This window comes from Lissotriton helveticus, chromosome 5_1 (assembly GCF_964261635.1).
Source record: "Lissotriton helveticus chromosome 5_1, aLisHel1.1, whole genome shotgun sequence".
Lineage (NCBI taxonomy): Eukaryota > Metazoa > Chordata > Amphibia > Caudata > Salamandridae > Lissotriton > Lissotriton helveticus.
Window position 1 is genome coordinate 1271967072 of NC_136065.1, and position 18609 is coordinate 1271985680.

Below are 18609 nucleotides of genomic sequence, written 5' to 3' on the forward strand. Positions count from 1 at the left end.
TACTCAGGCTTGTAGACATGCGCAGACAGGCATGTCAATGGTGTGCCATAGGGGTGCATGTGATGTAATCGTGCTGCGCACACAAGTGAATGTGCTCGGGGGGAGGTGTAGCAGCGAGGCTATGTAGTACACCGTGATGCAGCTCATGTGCAACATGCAGTACATGTCAATAAAGAATCACTAGGTCACACATATCACACACCAATGAACCAGTGATCCTGCCAACACATCATGCAGTACGTAGTCGTGACTCTTGTCTCTCCGCACTGTCACAGGTGACCAAGGATATGCACTCTGCGCTTGGATGATGACACCCCTCCAAGCCCCGAATACACAGCCCCAGAGGCAGTACAACGTGGCCCACAAACACACCAGGGCATCGTGGAGCGCACATTTGGGGTGTTGAAGACACGTTTCTGGTGCCTGGACGTCACAGGTGGTAAGCTCCTGTACAGCCCAGACCTCATGTGCAAGATGATCGCTGCATGTTGTGTGTTACACAACATATGTGGCACCATGGATACAAGTGCCAGATGCATCAGAATGATGATGATGAAGACGAGTCAGGTGGACCATACCCCACTGCAGCCACAGCAGGAATAGCCCGTAGGGACTACATCATTGACAATTTCTTCTCTGGTTTACGTCACATTGTGTGGTTCCTTAGCAGTCATGGCACAGTACTTTGACTGACCACAAGCACTGCATGTGCTAATAAAAGCATACCGATACACATTCCCTGCTTGCATGTCACTCATCTGTACAGGGTGCGACATGTTGTGCTGTCAATTGAGGGATTTGTTAATGGATGGTGGGTGTGTCACCTCTGTGCAGTGAAGCTGTTTATGGTGTCACATATTCGGACTGCCAGTTCTGTGTGTCACAGTTGTTAAGGTTTCCCACTCTTCAGCTTTTTACATGTGTCCCACATCATTCCATTTTGGCTGTCATATGTGGCTTACAAGTGACAACATGGATTCTTTTGTGCTCTGATATGTGCCGCCATGATGCAGGGATGCATCCTGTGCCTCGAGTCCCACAACATGGGCAACATGTACGTAAGGGGGAGTCACTGAACCTACATTAGTCCATGCTTTCATTCTTGTTTGACCATGGACATGGCACGTCGGTGTGCAGGGGGGGTTGTTTGTCCCTCTGCAATCTGAGGGGGAGATGCGGTTTCACGGTGTGTACCATGTTTGTTTCCGCATTTTCGCAGGTTACATACTCAATGCATGTCGGTGTACATGGTGGCACTTTGTGCGGAATTGCCTGATTTGGACAATGGTCTTTTGTTCTGCGTAACAGCTGTGGGGTTTTGCTAGCACGTTGTCATCTCACCGTTTATTTACTCTGCTTTTATGGTGCATTTTGCGATGGTTATCACACGTTCTTGAGAATATACCCCAACGTGTCTAAACTGTTGTTTCCTGACGAGAGCTATTTTCAAGTGGCAAAGGTCTGGTAACTCTGTGGATCTTGCTTGGCAGGCAGATAACTACCTGATGCTACTGACCGACAAAGCACACCAAGGTACTGTTAAAATAGAATTCCGCCTGAAGGAGAAATGTGATGTAGACAAGTTTACGCGATCTTGCATTCGAAGCCAAGCTGCAGGGCCAGCAGAAAGAGCAAATCTAATGTGTTAACCGGAAGTAGGGTTTGTAAAGTCCATCTGCTAGGCCATGAGTACTCCTAAACATTCTCTCAGTGGCTGCAAAGTGTGGTCTGTGGTGTGCCCGTGGGCAGCATTGAAGCCAGCATGGTGGGAGTGGGGATTTGTGAGGTGAGGGGTTAAGGTGGGCGCTATCCTAGCAAGCTTCTCGTGTTTAATTTTATAAACTATAATGGGTGTCCATGTATAATAACAACACAAACCACGCAGAACGTTTTGTGTGACAACTAACTTGCCTCTTAGTTCACTCTTGGCATTGTTGTCAGGGTAGGTGGAGGCATGAATGTGTTTACATTAATTTTTTTAAACTATCACTTTTGAAAATACAAGTTCTGAATGCAATGATATGATATGATGTACTAAGGTGAAATATGTCTTCCTGTTAATGAAATACAATTTTAATTTTTATTTTGAAGAGCCTTTATCGTATTTTTGCACTTTTGTTGCAAAATGTTTTGTAAAAAATAATGCGTTTCTAAATTTAATTGGCGCAGGACACCTTATTTGCTTCTTCTCTTTTACTACTTTTACAGCTAGTGTACATAAACGCTTGCCGTTTATTTAACTTAGTTCTAAATGTTACTGCTGATCAAGCAAACAGCAGCCCAGTACAGTTGTTCTATTGGGGGCCACATGTGCTTTGAGTGTCACTTTGCTAGGTAAACATGCTGCTTCCTGCTCTTGGGCCAACACAGGGCAACGTCCAAAGTCCATTTTGAGTCAATGAACAGAGCACAGTATATTTGTGTGCAGTTTTTATAGAGCGTAACTCGACCCGAAGACATCAGAGCGCTTTAAATGAGCCCCGGTTGCATTACAGAGGGACATATCCCTTTTTAGGCATGGGGAGGTTAAGTGATTTGCCCAGAATCACAGGATGGTGAGCCTCCCCCAGACTTGGACCTGATTCACCAGCTTCAGGGTCGGCCGCTCTAACCCTTAAGCCAGATGGGGGAGTAGGGGGGGAAAGCACTCTTACATTCTGATGTGTTAGAAAGTAGACGTTTTTTTCTCATACTTTCTGTCGCCAAATATTACCGATATTGTGACAAAAATGGATATTATAACTTCATTTTAGGTCATTTGTCTTTGTTGTAATCTATTAGCATATTGTAAGTTTCCATTAAATTGACAATACACTAGACATTAATTGCACCAAGAAATGCCAATCTTTTCTTGACAGAAATAGATTTACTGGTGAATTCCATGGTTAGGAACCTCATTTTGAGTTCATCGATAATGGAACATCCTCTCATTTTGGAAGACTGTGCTCACTTCTCTCTCGGAGGACCCTCCCCTGAGAATAATTACATTCACTGTACTAGGGGGAATAATTCAGCTGCGGGATTTACCAATGGATGCGAGCCTTATAAAAAAGATGTAATCATTCCTCTATAGTCAGATTTTATATTACCAGCCAAATCTGAATCTGCTCCCCAGATGTTTTTATTGCGAATCTGCTTCATAGGTTGTTAAAGGATCACACATGAAATAGATATTTTCCATCCAGTACCTCCTCCACACTGCTGAAAGATTAGCAGACCTTTCCTTTTGTGTAATCAATGTAATGCGTGACTGGAGAAATGTGGATCAGGCTTTGGGCATTCCAGTGAAACTTTAACATAGTGCCATGGCCGAGAAAATCAATATTTTCCATTTATTGTTTTTGTAATGTACTGCTAAATCCAAGGTTACTTCACAGAGAGCCATAGAGCTGGCAGAGCAAAGAAGTAAACCAGACAGAACATTTCAATGTATTCTAATCTTTACAGAAAATAAAAATGTTTATGTTTTGCATTTGTTTATTAAAGTTAGACTTCACATGAAAAATTAGTTGGAAGAAGTTCCAAGGGATTAACAGCCTGATTCATGTAGCCAATAGCGCTCGCAAAAGGGCCAGATTCTGAGAATCTGGCCCTTTGCGAGTGCGATTTTTGCATTTGGTATTCATGATCCCAAATGCAAAAATCGCTATTTAAGAAGTCGCAAATATGCGAGGAATAGCATTTAAGGAATCTCTATTAGAGATTCCTCAAATGCTATTCATGACACATCAAGAAATTGCGATTTAGCACTTTTGGGGCCGCTATTTACCGAGAGGTCAGACCTCTCGGTAAATAGCAAAAACTCAGAGAAATGCTTTTAAAAGCATTTTTCTAAGTTGCATGTTGCACACACACATGTCCTTTGGACATGTGTGTGCGCAACACCTGTTCAAATGTGCTTTTTAGGGGTGCTACAGGGTGTCCTTTGGACACCCCTGGCACCCTTAAAATCGCTATCTTATTTGCGAGTAGCAAATTGCTACTCGCAAATAAGGGATACTCCCCATTCATTCCTATGGGCCTCTTGGCCCATAGGAATGAATGGGGAGTTTTTGCGAGTAGCAAATTGCTACTCGCAAATAAAGAACATGTAGGAATCGCTATTTAATTAGCAATTCCTACATGAATGCCGTTTTGCGTGTCCTCAATAGCGAGTCGCTATGATTCGCTATTAGGGCCACGCAAAACGGCCCGTACATGAATCAGGCTGTATGTCTTTTTCTTATCCTAAAAGTTAAAGCCAGTTTTGGAAGTCTGGTCATAAACATCTGGTTGGGTGGTGAGAGATAAACACTTTGGAAAGGTGTTCTTGAACATTGCTATATGATGATGAAGATGTATGTATTTATAATGAGCATATGTGGGGGCATGGCTAAGATGGAGTTCACAGTGGACACAATGTAAGGAGTTCCACCAGCAGCCTCTTTTATTATCCCGCATAATCCAGCAGACACCCAGTCCATGCCCAGCAAGAACGTAGAGGACTGCATAGGTATGCTCTGCTGTCAACAAGGAGCCAGCGCACCAGCTGAGATCAGCCCCAGATGTCAGAGACGATGGCTGAATGCTCGCAGATGAGACTAGGGCTCAGGGCCGCCCTGGGCGATTTCTAGTGTAGAATCTGTGCTTGTGGCAGGCTCTGGAAGTGGTGTGCAGGTGTGGGGCAGCGACATTGGAGACCGCTTAAGAGACGCAGTGGTTCCCATATGTCGCCGGCAGATCAAGCAAGCCAGAGTGATGCGGGTGAAGAGCGGAATTCTGCAGTCCGGGACACTACCTGGTAGTGTCAGCTTCATGGGAGATGGAGGGGTGGGCCCCTCCTGACTGGCATACCAGACTGATTGGACAGAGGTGGAGGTGAACGAGGTGGACTCTCTCTCCAGACCTGCAACCCGAACAGGTACAGCTGGAGAGAGCGGGCCATGAGGTGCTTGCAGGACACCTGCACTCCTTGTGAGGTAAGTGAGTGTGCGGTGGACAGAGCAGGCTGGCCCCCGCAACCTGAGAGCCCTGGGGGGTGGAACAGAACTCACGGTGCTCTATATGGAGACGGAGCAGATACCAGGGGCACTTGCGTGGCCCATAGGCCTAATTGGGTCGAGACTGGTAGCCACTGCCCAGACAGCGTTGAACCCAAGCGAGGCTGAGAGAGGACCTCATAGGAGTAGAGGCTCCTGGTGAGGCTATACTACTAGGAAGGTACAACAATTTGAGGGACCACAGCATCGTTAGTGTGCAGCACACTTGGTCAATTCGTACTACCAACATGAGCTGTCGGGCATTGTAGGAGGTTCCCCCACACCGATCACGGAGGCGGGGAGGCGGCTGCGCCTGGTGCCTTCCGCAATGTTCAAATCCAAGGAACCCAAAGTAGCATCACTGCCATCCAGGTCTGTAGCTAATATGTTCATGGCCATTCATCAGGTGAAGTGCTGCTGAGCCAGTTGGAGTCCTCACTGGCAAAACATACAGGACAATTTGAGCGAATTCTTGTGGCGATACAGGACACCAAATCCACTCTAGAGGTGAAAATTTACTCAGTAACCATAGAGATAAAACGGCTGTGGGTAGACCACCAGAAACTGGTTGATCGCCTAGACAACACTGAGTCAATGCTGAACTCAATGTGCCCCACGGTCAAGGAGATGTAGAGCCAGCTGCATGACTTACAAACAGAAGAAAAGGAACTGAAGTCGGTGGGTGAAAGACGCGGAGGGCCGAACCAAGGCTAACAACATCCACTTGTTGGGGAAACTGCAACTGGCAGAAGGTCCCATCATGGAGCTTTTCCTCGAGAACTAGATAACAGACAATGCTCTGGCTTGTCAGCTTCCTAAGTATTTTGTAAAAAATAATGCGCATTGCCTACCAGGGCGCCCTCCGCCTCCAGGGGCGCACCGCAACCTGTAATTGCCAGATTCCTTCATTATCATGGCAGGGACCTTATCCTCCAACTTTTTCATACAAAAGGCCCCTGGGGCTATGAGGACGCGACAATCATGGCATACCAGACATATATCGAGGAGGTACAAAAGCACTGTAACTCCTATGGATCTATAAAGCAGCAGTTGAGAACAATTGGCATGAAGTACACCCTTCTCTTCCCCACTAGACTGAGTTGTGGAGGAAGACAAAGCACATTTCTTCCAAACTCCAGAGGAGGACTGGAAATGGATACAGTCAAAGGGGGCTCCCATCTCGTAGGACGGAGGTCCTCTGGCCGACCCATGGACATGAGAAAAAGTGACCAAGAGATGTGGAATGAAATCCGAGGTCACCCGGCGGAGAATAAAGAGGCCAGAGAGAGGGGCTAGGTGGTAGCGTAGGTACAACACAACAAAAATCCTTCCAATGCACTACAATTGGAACATGCATCAGACTGCGAAGCTGAAACCCCCAGTTTGGGTCCTCAGAATGGATCCATCAAGGGAATCTAGCACATTTTGCCCTGCAGAAAGACCTACATAAATAATGAACTGCCAGTTATTGAACACCATGTTAAACAGGGAACTGTCTGTTAGGAAAATACTTAGCACCAGGGTCAAATGATCAAAGAGGCAATGTGAGTGGGCAGGTTACCATCAGCGCATGAAGGTGGGCTTGCAGTTTGCTGACGGCAGCTATGTTATTGGGATACAACCTTATATTGAATATGCTTTACAATATACACCTGTTTTTAAAGATTATACCAGTATTGATTTGACTGTTCTACATATCTTAATGGATCCATGTTATGGCCCGTGCTCAGGGAGTACCTTCCCATGCATACATAGCTGAAGTGACAAACATTTAGCAGACTGCAGGGCAGAATGTGATATCAGAGACTTTGCAACCATGAGATTTCTGTTTTTTACTCGATCAGTGACTATGCAAACTGTAGGGTGCATCTGTGTGCTTCTCCAATCACCTTAATTTCCACATTGGACATGTTCAACTATACATAACTGTCCTTCAATCAATGGTAAATGTTGATATGTATAAAAACAGGCTTGAATCCTTTATAAAGTAGCTCCGGAATTTTCACCTGGAAGCCCACAGAAACAGTTGGCCACAGCCCTCCTTCATGAGCAAATGAAGTACTTCAGTCCGTCATGTGACAATCTGCACAGTCCGCAATGCAAATCTGCAAACAAATAAGCGCTGCTAAGCAAAGGAGGAGGCACACATATATAGCGTTTTGCAAACAGGCTTTTAACAGAGATCACATGGTTTTGGGAGGATAGAGGGGGTACTCAGTACAAGTGTCTGAGATGATAAGAAGGGAAGGAGAGATGATCACTAGTTTTTACAAAAATATAAATATTTCAGGCTGAGCAAACAAGCTAATCAATAGGTTCTCAAATTGCAAGTCAAGATGTAAAGAAGAGGCTCTAAACATCATAGAAAGGCATCCTTTAGGCATGGTTAGCACAAGAAACAAAACATGGTTGGAACAATAACAATTATGCTGAGGCAATGGTTTACATTATCAATGGTATCCATGATCAGATGCCCAAATGAATCTAGTACAAATCACAGTAAATATGGATTCTTAGAATACTTCTAAAGATGCTTTCTGATTAGTCATGTTTGTAAATTTTATTACACAAGTGTAATCTCACGTAGATCCTGATTATTATGCTCCCCACAGAGTGCATAATTTCCTATTTTCCTTACACCTACACTGACCTCAAATTTTCCCTCATGCAAAACATGGTTCAAGCAGAAATGTCTTCAGGAGCTGTGAAACTGGATGTGTGCCATAATTTCATGCGCTGGTGCCGTTCAGATCATGACTTACGGAAACTGGATGGGTGCTTGTATCTTACGAGCTTTTTGACCATAATGGCTTACTTCATGTATGTTTGCCTCCCCACTGACTGGGCAATGGACAATCACTAGCAAACACTATGGGCCAGATTCACTGAACTAACTTAAGACAAAAACCTAAACTTACTACCATTTTGGTATTCACAGATGGCACTTACTCATTCTGGTATTCACAGAAGGCACTTACTCATTTCGGCATTCACAGAAGTTAGGAGTCCTAACTTTAGGACTCCTAGATGCCTTCTGTGAATACCGAAAGTCTTAAAGTTAGGATTTTTCTCAGTTTAGAAGTAATAAAGTTAGGACTCCTAACTTTAGGACGCCTAAACTGAGAAAAATCCTAACTTTAAGACTTTAAGACTTTTGGTATTCACAGAAGGCATTTAGGAGTCCTAAAGTTAGGAGTCCTAACTTCTGTGAATACCGAAATGAGTAAGTCCCTTCTGTGAATACCAAGATGAGTAAGTGTCTTCTGTGAATACCAAAATGGTAGTAAGTTTAGGATTTTGTCTTACGTTAGTTCCGTGAATCGGGCCCAATGTGAAGTTATTTACACTTACACACAGATGGAGGAAATAAGGATCTCATGATAAAAAACATTGCTAAAGCTCCCGTTAGAAACTGGGTCTCTGTCTACATGAGGTTACTCTAGAGCAGGGTAAATCCAAAGTTCAGGCTAAGCACGGTGGAGGGCAGGCAGGCTCAGGACCCATGCAGGTCCCAGGGCAAAAGTACCTTTGTATGGAGCAAGCGTCAACGACAAGGACTAGATGAGTCAGTTTCGATTCATGCAGTCAGGTTGATGCGACAGCGTCAAGCCTAGCAGTCGATATCGAAGGATCGGTGCTGTGTTGAAGTCGAGACTCGCAGTGGTTTCTTCTGATCGGTGCTGCGTTGTTGTCGAACCTCAGAGTTGGGACCCACGTTGTAGTCAAATCAGCTGGAGAGCTGTGAGTCGGTTCTGATCAGCACAAAGGTGGTACTGCATCAGTTTTTGTAGAAAACAGCTACAGTCCCTACTTCTGAGGCCAAGGACTGGAGGGCGCACCTCAACCAAGGGGAGGACTCAAAGATGGCAGAGTCCAGCAACACCAGCAGAGTTGCAAGAAGTCCTATGTGACCCTGAGACTTCAGAGAACAGGTGGCAAACCAACAAGTCCTTGGAGAAACTCGGGTTCAAGGATGTAGAGAACAGATCCAGTCCTTCTCTCTCCCCGGGAAGAAGAAGCAGACGGCAGTCCAACACAGCAAAGTGTTGTGTTGAAACTTCCCAATAACGACCAGGAGATGTCAAGTGAAGAGCAGAAGTTTACTGGTAGCACAACCTGGCATCGGAATACCTCCACGACCCAGCTGCAACTGCCAACCGTGGAGTGCCGTCAACCTTACATTCTAGGACAATGATGTAAGCACGAGCATGTAGAACACAAAGAAGATGGAAGCTCCAAGAAAGGTAAGAGTACCTTGAGAGCTCTGCACCTCCACCAAGATGAAGTATGCATAACAAGGTAAGTACACATCAAAACACAAAGCAATTAATAAAGTGTCAGTCCCCCCTGCACCACGTCAGCTCTTCTTCCCGGCAGAAGGTCCTTGGTTCCAACAACAATCTGATTAAGTGGTGTCAGGGGTCCAGTACTGATACTTAAATGTGCCTGTGAAGTCGGGGAGACTTTAAAGAGGCCTTTGCCTTTAAAGATCACAAGGTCCCTGCATTTCCTGCCCTATCTCCAGGCTCACTACGACTTTTTGTGTAGGGCTAGGCAAAGCCCTATTCAGGTGCAAGTGTCACCTCCTCCCTTTTAATCTACATCAGAAGGCCCATCAGCCTGATGATGGGCCACCAGGATGCAAATGTCACACCCCTGCTCCTTGTGTGTGACTGTCTAGAGGGAATGTACAAAGCTGTCACCCATCCCGGACGTGTAGTCAGAGATGGACTGAGGCACAGAATGGTTAGAGTAAGAAAATTCCAAATTTCCAAAAGTGGCATTTTCAGACTTACAATTTGATATCTAACTCCACCATAAATTGAGACGCCAAACTTCAAATCTCTATATTTTCCCAATTGGAAATTACACTTGAAAGATGTTTTAAGGGGTATTCAACCCTTACTTCGCGGCTTGAACTGCGCATTACCGTTTCTACACATGTTTTACTTTGCAGGTACGAATACTTAGCATGCTTTTAGTAAGCATGCTACTAGTAAGCAAATACCGTTACTTCGCAAATCGGTTTCTTCACAGGCTATCCACTTCGTTGTTTTGATTTGATTTTGAGGCACTTCCGTTTACAGATAACGCTGTGCGACTCTGACGACTGGAAGTATAAGAAGAAAGGAACCACGCTTGAAGGTGAAGAGGGACCACGAGGTGAGAGAGGTAAGTGGGGCTGTGTTGTTTTTAGGGTCATGCCGAGGGTAGACTTTTACGTTTTAGGGTTGTGTTGTGTAGTGTCGTTTAGTGTATTTGGGTTTAGGGTAGAGTCTGGGTTGTGAAGGGTAGTGTATGAGAGTAGGGACAGGACTGGGGGAGGGAGAGGGTCGTGAAGGGGGTATTGATTTAGGGTTTAAGGTAGTGCTGTGGTGTTTGTGTAGTGTAGGGTAGTGTCAGGGGGGATGAGGAGGGTAGTGTTTGAGTGTAGGGTGCGGGAAGGGGGAGGGTCGTGCAGGGGGTAGTGATTTAGGGTGTAGGGTAGTGGTGTGGTGTTTGTATAGTGTAGGGTAGTGTTTTAGGGTTTAGAGTAGTGTCGGGGTTGTGCAGAGTAGTGTAAGATTGTAGGGACAGGACTGGTGGAAGGGGGAAGGACGAGTAGGGGGTATTGTTTGAGGGTTAGGGTAGTGTTGTGAATTTGATTATTGAGAAAGTGTAGAAATAGTGGTAGGTGTTACAATTTAGTTAGAAAAGACATTGTATTTATAATATAAAGACATTTTCAAAAATGTACATATTGATATATACGTGGAATGTACGATTTGTGAAATCAGAACTAATTAAAAAACATATTTAAAAAAAAATCTTTTTGATGATTAGGACAAATAATTTTTGGAAAGGATGAAGGGCATATTAAATATGAGTAATGGGGAAAAAAACAAGTATTTTTTGTTCAAAAAAGAGTGTTTATTTAAAAAAATAAAAAAAGAACTTAATGTCGTTTTTAAAAATACTCCCCCACCCTAAACCCCTATAACCATGTCATCCCCTAACCGTACATATGTTACGATTGCTGTTTAAATTTTAGTTATTACGTGACCAAAATGCATATAACTGGTATGCGTTTAAAATACAGCAGTGAAAGTGCATATTTAAATATTTTCAATGTATTTGCGTACTAAAAGCATTCACAGTATAATATTGTGAAGTAATGGTTTTTGCGATGTAATAACATCGCTGTAAAATCATGCGTAGTAATGGTCTGCTAAGTAACGTCATATATTCGTTTTAAGGGAATCCTAATGTTAGCCGATGGGAGAGATAGGCCTTGCAGTAGTGAAAAACACATTTAGCAGTTTTTCACTACAAGGATATGTAAAACTCAAAAGTACATGTCCTAACTTTAAATACACTGCACCCTGCCAATAGGGCTGCCTAGAGCCTTCCTTAGAGGTGACTTATATGTCATAAAAGGTAAGGTTTATGCCTAGCAAGTAAGTTAACTTACCAGGTCCAAATGGCAGTTTGAAACTGCCACACAGGCTCTGCATTAGCAGGCTGGAGCCATGTTTAAGGGCTATTCAAGTGGGTGGCACAATCAGTGCTGCAGGCTCACTAATAGCATTTAATTTACGGATGTATGACGTTACAACGCATACTTTTACAACGCATACCTTTACAACGCATTTTTTACAACGCAAAAACTTTTACAACGCATACCATTACAACGCATGTTTTTACAACGCTAGTACTTTTACAACGCATGCCATTACAACGTAAGTATTGGTAAGTATATAATATTTTATATTAAAATAAATGTAATTAATATAATTTAATTTAATTTAATTTATTTAATATAATTTTTTTTACCTTGTACCCCTGTACCCCAAAAACCCAAATTAACCCAGAAACCTAAAAATACCCCTGTACCCCAAAAACCCAAATCTGTCCCTCAACCCTAAAAATACCCTTGTACCCCATAAACCCAAAACTGTCCCTGAACCCTAAAAATACCCCTGTACCCCATAAACCCAAAACTGTCCCTGAACCCTAAAAATACCCCTGTACCCCATAAACTCAAAACTGTCCCTGAACCCTAAAAATACCCCTGTACCCAAAAACTGAAAACTGTCCCTGAAACCTAAAAATACCCCTGTACCCAAAAACTGAAAACTGACCCTGAACCCTAAAAATACCCCTTTACCCAAAAACTGAAAACTGACCCTGAACCCTAAAAATACCCCTTTACCCAAATACTGAAAACGTTAAAAAAAACCAAACATATAAAATATTAAATATAATTATATACTTACCAATACTTACGTTGTAATGGCATGCGTTGTAAAAGTACTTGCGTTGTAAAAACATGCGTTGTAATGGTATGCGTTGTAAAAGTTTTTGCGTTGTAAAAAATGCGTTGTAGTGGTAGTGCGTTCTAAAAGTTGCGTTGTAAAGGTTGTTTACCTTAATTTACAGACCCTGGGCACATATAGTGCACATTACTAGGGGCTTACAAGTAAGTTAAGTATGCCAATTGTGGATAAGCCAGTGCTGCCATGTTTAAATTACAGAGCATATGCACTTTAGCACTGGTTAGTAGTGGCAAAGTGCCCAGAATCCTAAAGTCAGCAAAAACGAAGTCAGCAAAACAGGAGGTCGGAAGACATAAAGTCAGGGGAAACCACACCAAGGATGCCAGGTCTAACAGTCCCAATTTTCAAATGGTCACCTGCACTTGCTTCCACACTCACACCCTTGTTGAGCATAATGCTCTAAACTCCCAAGGGCTTTGCACATTCTTGGGATGGAAAGGCTGTCAGTTGACTGGGAATGTTGCTGCCGGTGTCTGAATGCAAATTTGGAGTCTACACTTCTCTTTAAGCCATAGAAGTCTCATGGACGTTTGGAAAATACGTTGGCCATTTTGAAGATATGAGCATACGTCTCTGCATGTTCCATGGTGTTCTTCTTAGTCAATCGAGCTAGTTTGTTGCTGCGGCCATTAACTTGTTACCAGATCTTGTGAAAACATTGGAGATTATTTGTTTTGTTTGGTAAGCATGATTGCAAGTTGAAGATAAACACAGAGAAGTATTCTAAAAATTAAGCACCAGATGTACTACAGAATTTTGCTGTCGCAAACCCTGCCAATTTGCAGAGTTTGTAGTACTACAAAATTCCTTTTTCTCATGCACTTACCCCATTTTGCCATTTTGCAAGGTTTTTCTGGATTGCAAAATGCGTTAACAACCCATACCAAATTGCAAATTTGCAGGGGCACAAAAGGGGTAGTCCTTCCTGATTGCAATTCTTTACGGTACATGTGGTGGTAACTGATTTGCATTCGGACAGTGTCCTCTTTGGACTCCTTCCTCTTTGTGAATAGGAGTGCCAGCCTCAGGGGCGGGGGAGGGGGGGGGGGTAGGTATTGGCCCAAAGGACCAGCTGCCTGTTCCCCCTGAAGTTTGTTAAAATGGAAAACTTTTTTTAAAGCAGCCCGGGTCCTTTATGGAAGATAAGGTACTTTGAAAACAACAAGGTTTGTATTTTGGAATACAATCACAGGGTGGTGATCTGCTGTCCCTTGAAGGTCATCATCCCTGACATTGCAGCCAATCATAGAAGATTGCAAATTGCAACCTTCCTAATGAAAATTAATTAGGCTGATCGTTCTGTGACCCCGTGCGATTTTTTGTTTTGCAAACAGATCTATTAGTACATATTAGGCTACTTCGTGCATTTAGTTACCACTTTTTACATATCTTAAGATATCAAGCCCTAAGTCATACTTTGGAATCAAATTTGAATAATTGTAAGTTCTGACTCAGGCATTAATGTAAAATTTTTGCTGTACATTTGTATTCACATTACTCGAGGATGTGAAAGGATCCTCAGCATCTTTACACACCTGATTCTTCATCATGCATGTGTTAGTACATACATTATTGGCATGTGCTTAGGAAAGTGACTCATTGGTACCAGTGTGTGCTATATAATGCCGACGAATGGTTGTTAAATTGCAGTAAAAGAAACAACATTGACTATGTATCAAAGCAAGAGAGTGTGTATTCCAAAAACAGGAGGTGTCTTAATCAGAAAAGGGAGTGACGTTCACAAAAACCTAAGTTATTGCATAGTCATTATTTCAGTTCAAGAAATGTCAGAGTTCCATCAGTATCCTTGACAGCCAGGAGAGTAAAGATATTCTAGAAATAGATAATTTTTTATAGCGAGTTTTCAGTGAATCTAGACAGAGATAAGGTATAAAAGATATAAATATTGTTTTTAGATACCCACTCTGAATCAAGTAGATGACATCATCAGCTAGCAGAGTTACGAGTCGAGGGGCAGCCAGGGTTTCTGTTTTCGTCCGGGTCTTTGCCGAGGTCTATTGCTAGCCATCATATTCTTGGAGTGTATCATTGGCCGCGGATACAAAGTGTGGAACAGTTCATCTCTCCTTTTGAATCCAGAATACAGGTTACAGCATTCTCTGGAACAATGGTTCAGGCACCCAAACTAGGCATAGATCTTAGTACACATTTGAGTGCTTGAGTACACACTCCAAGGCCGGAGTAAATCCAAAATAGGTGGAAATGGATTTCTGAACCAATGTAAGGATACTGCATGCTCAATTCCCCCACCCCTTTTCCCCTCTTCATACATGTTATTATCTAAAAGATGGTGAATTTATTTTCTCTTATGGGAACCGGGTGGAAAATGTGCACTTACCTTGGGAATCAGATGCTGTAACTCAATTCCTGTAGTAATTTTCCTTTTTTTAGGGCACCCATAAGATACAACTTGAAATACTGTGGTTTTCCAGCATATATAAATTACCAGTACTCATTATATCATTAATTTCTAGAGTGGAAATACCTCTCTGGTATTAACGCCCAAGTTAGAATGTAAGCCCTAACCGTACACTTTATTTTTAGAACTTGGATAAGGTTTGGCAGATGGAAGATGGTAACAGATGAAAACAAAGTGGGATGTAGTGTTGGGGAAGAGATGGGTTCAAGATTCATTTTCTAATATTCCTTTCTTTATCACTTTCCAGCATATAAACATACATAGCCTTCTGGGCAACGCTACAATGTAACATATATCATTTAAAACCTATACAAAAGTTTCAAAACAGAACCATGAGACATGAAATATTCCCCTAAGATTCTTAATAACTAGTCCCTCAGCTTAGTCATCTTTGATTGAAAATAGGGTAAGTAGGTCCTTGTGAAGCACAAAGTGTGTTTTCAAGAGTCTTTGGTTCAGTTAACTCTTTGTAGACCTTGACACAACCCAGTCTTTTTGTTAGATAGCTCATTGATGTGGGTTTGGTGGCCGAATGTGTTGCTCCTTTTCACTGCTCTGATTGCCCTTATGGTGTATTTAAAGCTACTTTTTTATTGTGTCAAGACTGTGGCGTTTATTGCATAATCAAGGTCAATCAAAAGGGATATACACCCGGCGAGGTGCTTCCAAGAAACAGAATTACGGTGCTGCTGCCTTTATATCAGTGACATTAGGCCTATATCCATCACTGAACCCTGATCAGGTAGTCCTAAACTGATATATAAAAGCAACACAAAGATTACAAGCAATTAGACAAGTATGTCCTAAAGTTAAGGAGGAGATTAAACTGTATCTTAAATTGTATATGATGTTTTCATAGTGCATGCTCATTGTTGTTCATTGTATATTTTCAGGAAAATTCAGTCCAAACATATTTGGGTGTATTTCTGTCTCTTCGCCAATTCTAACTTCCAAAAGCGATATCTCCTCTAAGCACAAAACAGTAAGTTAATTAACTCATAATCAATACGTAGTCCATTATCCCCCCCCCTATATTTTCTTCTCTATGGTTTGTTCCATAAAATGTTAGGAATGCAGGGGTTCCTTTATTGACGGTTGAACTGTCATACATGCTCTGTGGAGCAATGCGCTTTCTCACATTATGTTGACTGTGATTAAAGACTGCATTACCTACCTTTTTTGCCATTATTAGAATACGGAACACATGATGTTTCTTACCCAAAGATCAGTCCTCTGGCCTTCAAGATAAGATCAGCAGGATCAAGGTGGGATCTCTCCATAATGGTCACTTTTGAATACATGAAACTGAGCCATGAGGAATATGAAAAGTATTGATCTACGCAGGAAGATATCATGCTTTAGAGGTACTCCACAGAGGACACCTGTTCTCTTAGCGGTTAATCCATCTGATAATACATTTCAGCATCTACCAGATTTAGCGTGGTGCGACCAGTGCAGCCGTACCTGGCACTGAGCTTGTGGGGCGCTGTGTTTAGAAATAACTTATGGGTTTAAAAGCACCTGCTGCCGAGTTCCTTGGGTGTCCATCACTTTTAAAACAACAATATAATGTCAGGATAATTGTGGTGATTAAAATTCCTGCAGGAGAGAGATTGGAGTTTTGTCTACTGGTAGTTTTGACTCATCATAAAGTAGTGCAAAGGGTTCATATGACTGCTGCAAAAATGTGTACCATTCAGATCACAGAACTGTATTTTATGTGGAGAGCTCAGTGAATTACTGCTTGCTTTTGTTGACACAGAGATCCTTGTGTTACTTGCAGGTCTTTAGTTTCAATCCTAATATGTAAAGTGCCCTATGAACTGGTATCAAAGAGCCGCTTTCAATACCAAATAGTAGAGGCAAAAACGTTATATTTTTTCCCCAGTTTTTCATTATCCTAATGTTGCTAAAAAGGGTTAGTTTGAGTAGAGATACATTCGTATTAGTAAAGCCAATCCCAACCACTGTTGCACGTTTTAAATCCTGACTTTGTGCTTCTCTAGACCAAGCACTCCTAAAATATATTGCCTACTGTGGATGACATGTGATTCTTGCACCTTGTAATACTCATTGTCATAAGTAACTTTTCCTATAGACTGATTTACTCAAGTATGATCCATTGTCTGTGTATAATTTGTGTGTCATGTCAAGTGCTCTGACACCCATCACTGGTATGAGTAGCCTATGAAACAAATGAAATGCAGCTGAGAGAGGGGCTATGGAGAAGTGAGGGGAGCTCTTGGAGGAAGGCAGTGAGGGAATGCATGGAGAGGGAGGTCAATAGGAAGGCGCCCAAAATAAAATGTTGCACTGGGCTCTGCCAGCGCTACATTCGGCCCTGGGCAAGACTGTACACAGTACTAGGCTCCTTCAGAGTTTTTTGTCTAGTACTGCAGCTACATGACCAGTACTCCATGATGTACCATTGTCCTTCCACCTACTCAGCTATGCCTACATTCACCCTCAATTCCAATGGTCGTCACCCTCAATCCCAATGTTCGTGTTCCTCTCAATACGTCTGACTGCCAGGTCTCAGCTGTAGATTAAATGCACTGGTGTTCTGCTTTTCTCTGCTTTTTCTTGCCAGTGACCTTATCCAGTGTTTTCTCTCTTCTCCTTTCAGATGAGCCCAATGGAAATTGCACTCATGAGCAATCTGACCTCCTTAACAGAGTTTTACTTGATCGGATTCTCAGACCTCGCCCCGCAGCTTCAGGCATTCTTATTCTTGCTCTTTACACTGGCCTATCTGTGCACTCTCATAGGGAATATGCTAATTATCGCTGTAACCAAGTCAGACCCCCACTTGCACACCCCAATGTACTTCCTCCTCAGGAATCTATCCATTCAGGAAGTCATCTTCACCACTGTCACTGTTCCAAAACTGCTGGCCACTTTCCAGCCCCAGGGCCGGAGAATCTCCCTCACGGCGTGTGCCGCACAGATGTTCTTCTTCTCTGTTTTGGGCGGGACCGAGTGCTTCCTTCTGGGGGTAATGGCCTGTGATCGATACATCGCTATCTGCAACCCTCTGCGCTATGTGTCCATAATGACTATGCAGACTTGCGTGGTGCTGGTGGCCATGACATGGTTCACTGGCTTTTTGGTTGCTCTGGAGCTAGTCCTGCTCACATTCAGTCTGACCTACTGTGCCAATGATAAAATCAACCATTTTTTCTGTGACTTTCCACCCGTCCTTAAGTTGGCCTGTGGGGACACAAGCATCAATGTGATTTCCCTCTTTGTGGTTAGCGTGTTTATGATGCTGATCCCTTTTCTGTTGATCCTCTACTCCTACATCAACATCCTCTCCACCATTCTGCGGATGAAGTCTTCTGTGGGGCGGCGCAAGGTCTTCTCTACCTGTGGCTCACACTTGGTCTCCGTGGCTCTCCTTTACGGATCTGGCATGGTGGTGTACTTACGGACCCAAGCAGAGGGAGCTGAATCTAGCGGAAAGCTACTCTCGCTCCTCTACTGCGTGGGGACCCCACTGCTCAACCCTCTCATCTACAGTCTGAGGAACCAAGAGATCAAAAGAGGACTCTGGTCTCTGATCAGACAGAAACTGATTGACTAGTGAACGGAGAAGTGCTAAGGATGAAAAGACAAGCCAATAACAAAGCATCCACACTAATGCAGCGTGCACCATGTCTATCAATGGGTTACTGAATATGAGAATTCCCCTGTTTGTACAGAGTGAATAAAAAGCATGCTCACTGAGGCAGAACAGAGGGTCGGGCAATTGAGTGTTGAATCATATCAGATAACCTAAAAATCCCAAAAGTCATAAGTCTATCATTCACTCACAGTTTCAAATAAAAAAAATCAA

At 43.0% G+C, this 18609-nt stretch overlaps 1 protein-coding gene across 1 annotated transcript; it reads left to right on the top strand.

Moving 5' to 3' along the window:
- The first annotated feature begins 4922 nt into the window (after positions 1-4922).
- On the top strand, positions 4923-18357 carry LOC144752641 (olfactory receptor 10A4-like). The gene is made up of 4 exons (XM_078640520.1): positions 4923-4958; positions 10106-10190; positions 15668-15756; positions 17401-18357. Exons 1-4 carry the CDS (start codon positions 4923-4925, stop codon positions 18355-18357), a joined length of 1167 nt encoding a protein of 388 aa, XP_078496646.1.
- Positions 18358-18609: the final 252 nt, after the last annotated feature.